This window comes from Monoraphidium neglectum (assembly GCF_000611645.1).
Source record: "Monoraphidium neglectum strain SAG 48.87 unplaced genomic scaffold scaffold06275, whole genome shotgun sequence".
NCBI classification, from domain to species: domain Eukaryota; kingdom Viridiplantae; phylum Chlorophyta; class Chlorophyceae; order Sphaeropleales; family Selenastraceae; genus Monoraphidium; species Monoraphidium neglectum.
In genome coordinates, this window is record NW_014007362.1 from 1,748 (window position 1) to 2,833 (window position 1,086).

Below are 1,086 nucleotides of genomic sequence, written 5' to 3' on the forward strand. Positions count from 1 at the left end.
GTCCACGCCGCTGCCGCCTCCCAAGCCTCTGTGCTGCCCATTGGCGGTGACCCCTGTCCCGCCACGGGCAGACCCCTCCTCTTCCTGCTCCCGCTGCTGCTCCTGCTGCTGCTCCTGCTGTTGCTCCTGCTGCTGCTCCCGCTGCCGCTGCTGCTGCCGGCGCCGCGCCTCTTCGCCGCCCCCCTCCTCCCCCGAATCGCTGCCGCCCTCCGCGCTGCCGCCGACGCTGCCCGCGGCCGACCGGCTGCCGCCCCGCAGCCGCAGCACTCCCTCAACTGACGCACCCCCGGGCCCCGCCGCCGCCCCGCCGATGCCGCCGCCGATGCCGCCACCGCCGCCGTCCGACGCGCCGGCGGCGAGGGCGCCGGACGCACGGGCGAGTGCCGCCGTAAGCGCCGCCAGCTGCTCATAACCTCCACTGATCTCAATCGTCGTGGACCTGCTGCGGCCGCTGCCGGCGCCGCCGCCGGCCTCCGCCGCACCCGCGCCGCCGCGCCGCCGGAGCTGCCTCGACGCTGCCGCGTCCCGCAGGCGCTCGCCGCGCGCCTGCAGCGCGTACGCCGCCCTGACGCCCCTCTCGGCGATCGTCGCCTCCACCAGCGCCGCGTGGCGCTGCTGCTCGGTGCTGTCCGAGGTTAGCGCCCCCTCAACCTCGGACACGCGCGCCGCCTGGCCGAACAGCCAGGCCACCTTGAGCTTCCGGTGCAGCCGCTCGACGTCCCTCCGCCCGAGCCGCGCGGCGCCCGCGCCGCCGCCGCCGCGCGCGGCCTCGACCGCCGACGTGCACAGGTGCGCGGCTCGTATGCGCGCGGCGGCCGCCAGCGGCGCGGCGGCGCCCGCGGCGACGCTGGGGGGCGCGCCGTATCGGTCTGCTAACCAAGACACCAGGCGCTTGGTGGCGGCTTGCAGTAGTTTGACCTCGGTCAACATGGCCCGCGTCTCCTCGTTGTCCAATTGATCCAGCCCGCCCCCCACCGCGCCGCCGCCGCGCGGCGGCGGCCGCGGCGCAGCACGCAGCCCCGGGCCGAAGCCCGGCGGCGGAGAGCACTCCCCGCGGCCGCGCGCGTGCGGCGGGGAGGGCGGCGG

At 78.2% G+C, this 1,086-nt stretch overlaps 1 protein-coding gene across 1 annotated transcript in view; it reads right to left on the bottom strand.

Annotated features, from left to right (window-relative positions):
• The window catches only part of MNEG_16353 (hypothetical protein), a gene marked incomplete at both ends in the record, with an annotated part of 2,151 nt that extends 1,221 nt beyond the window's left edge, over positions 1-930 (bottom strand). Inside the window, one exon of the mRNA XM_014035177.1 lies at positions 285-930. Within this exon, the coding sequence (XP_013890631.1) occupies positions 285-930 (646 nt within the window). The remainder of the gene's footprint in view (positions 1-284) is intronic.
• Between the last annotated feature and the right edge of the window lie 156 nt (positions 931-1,086).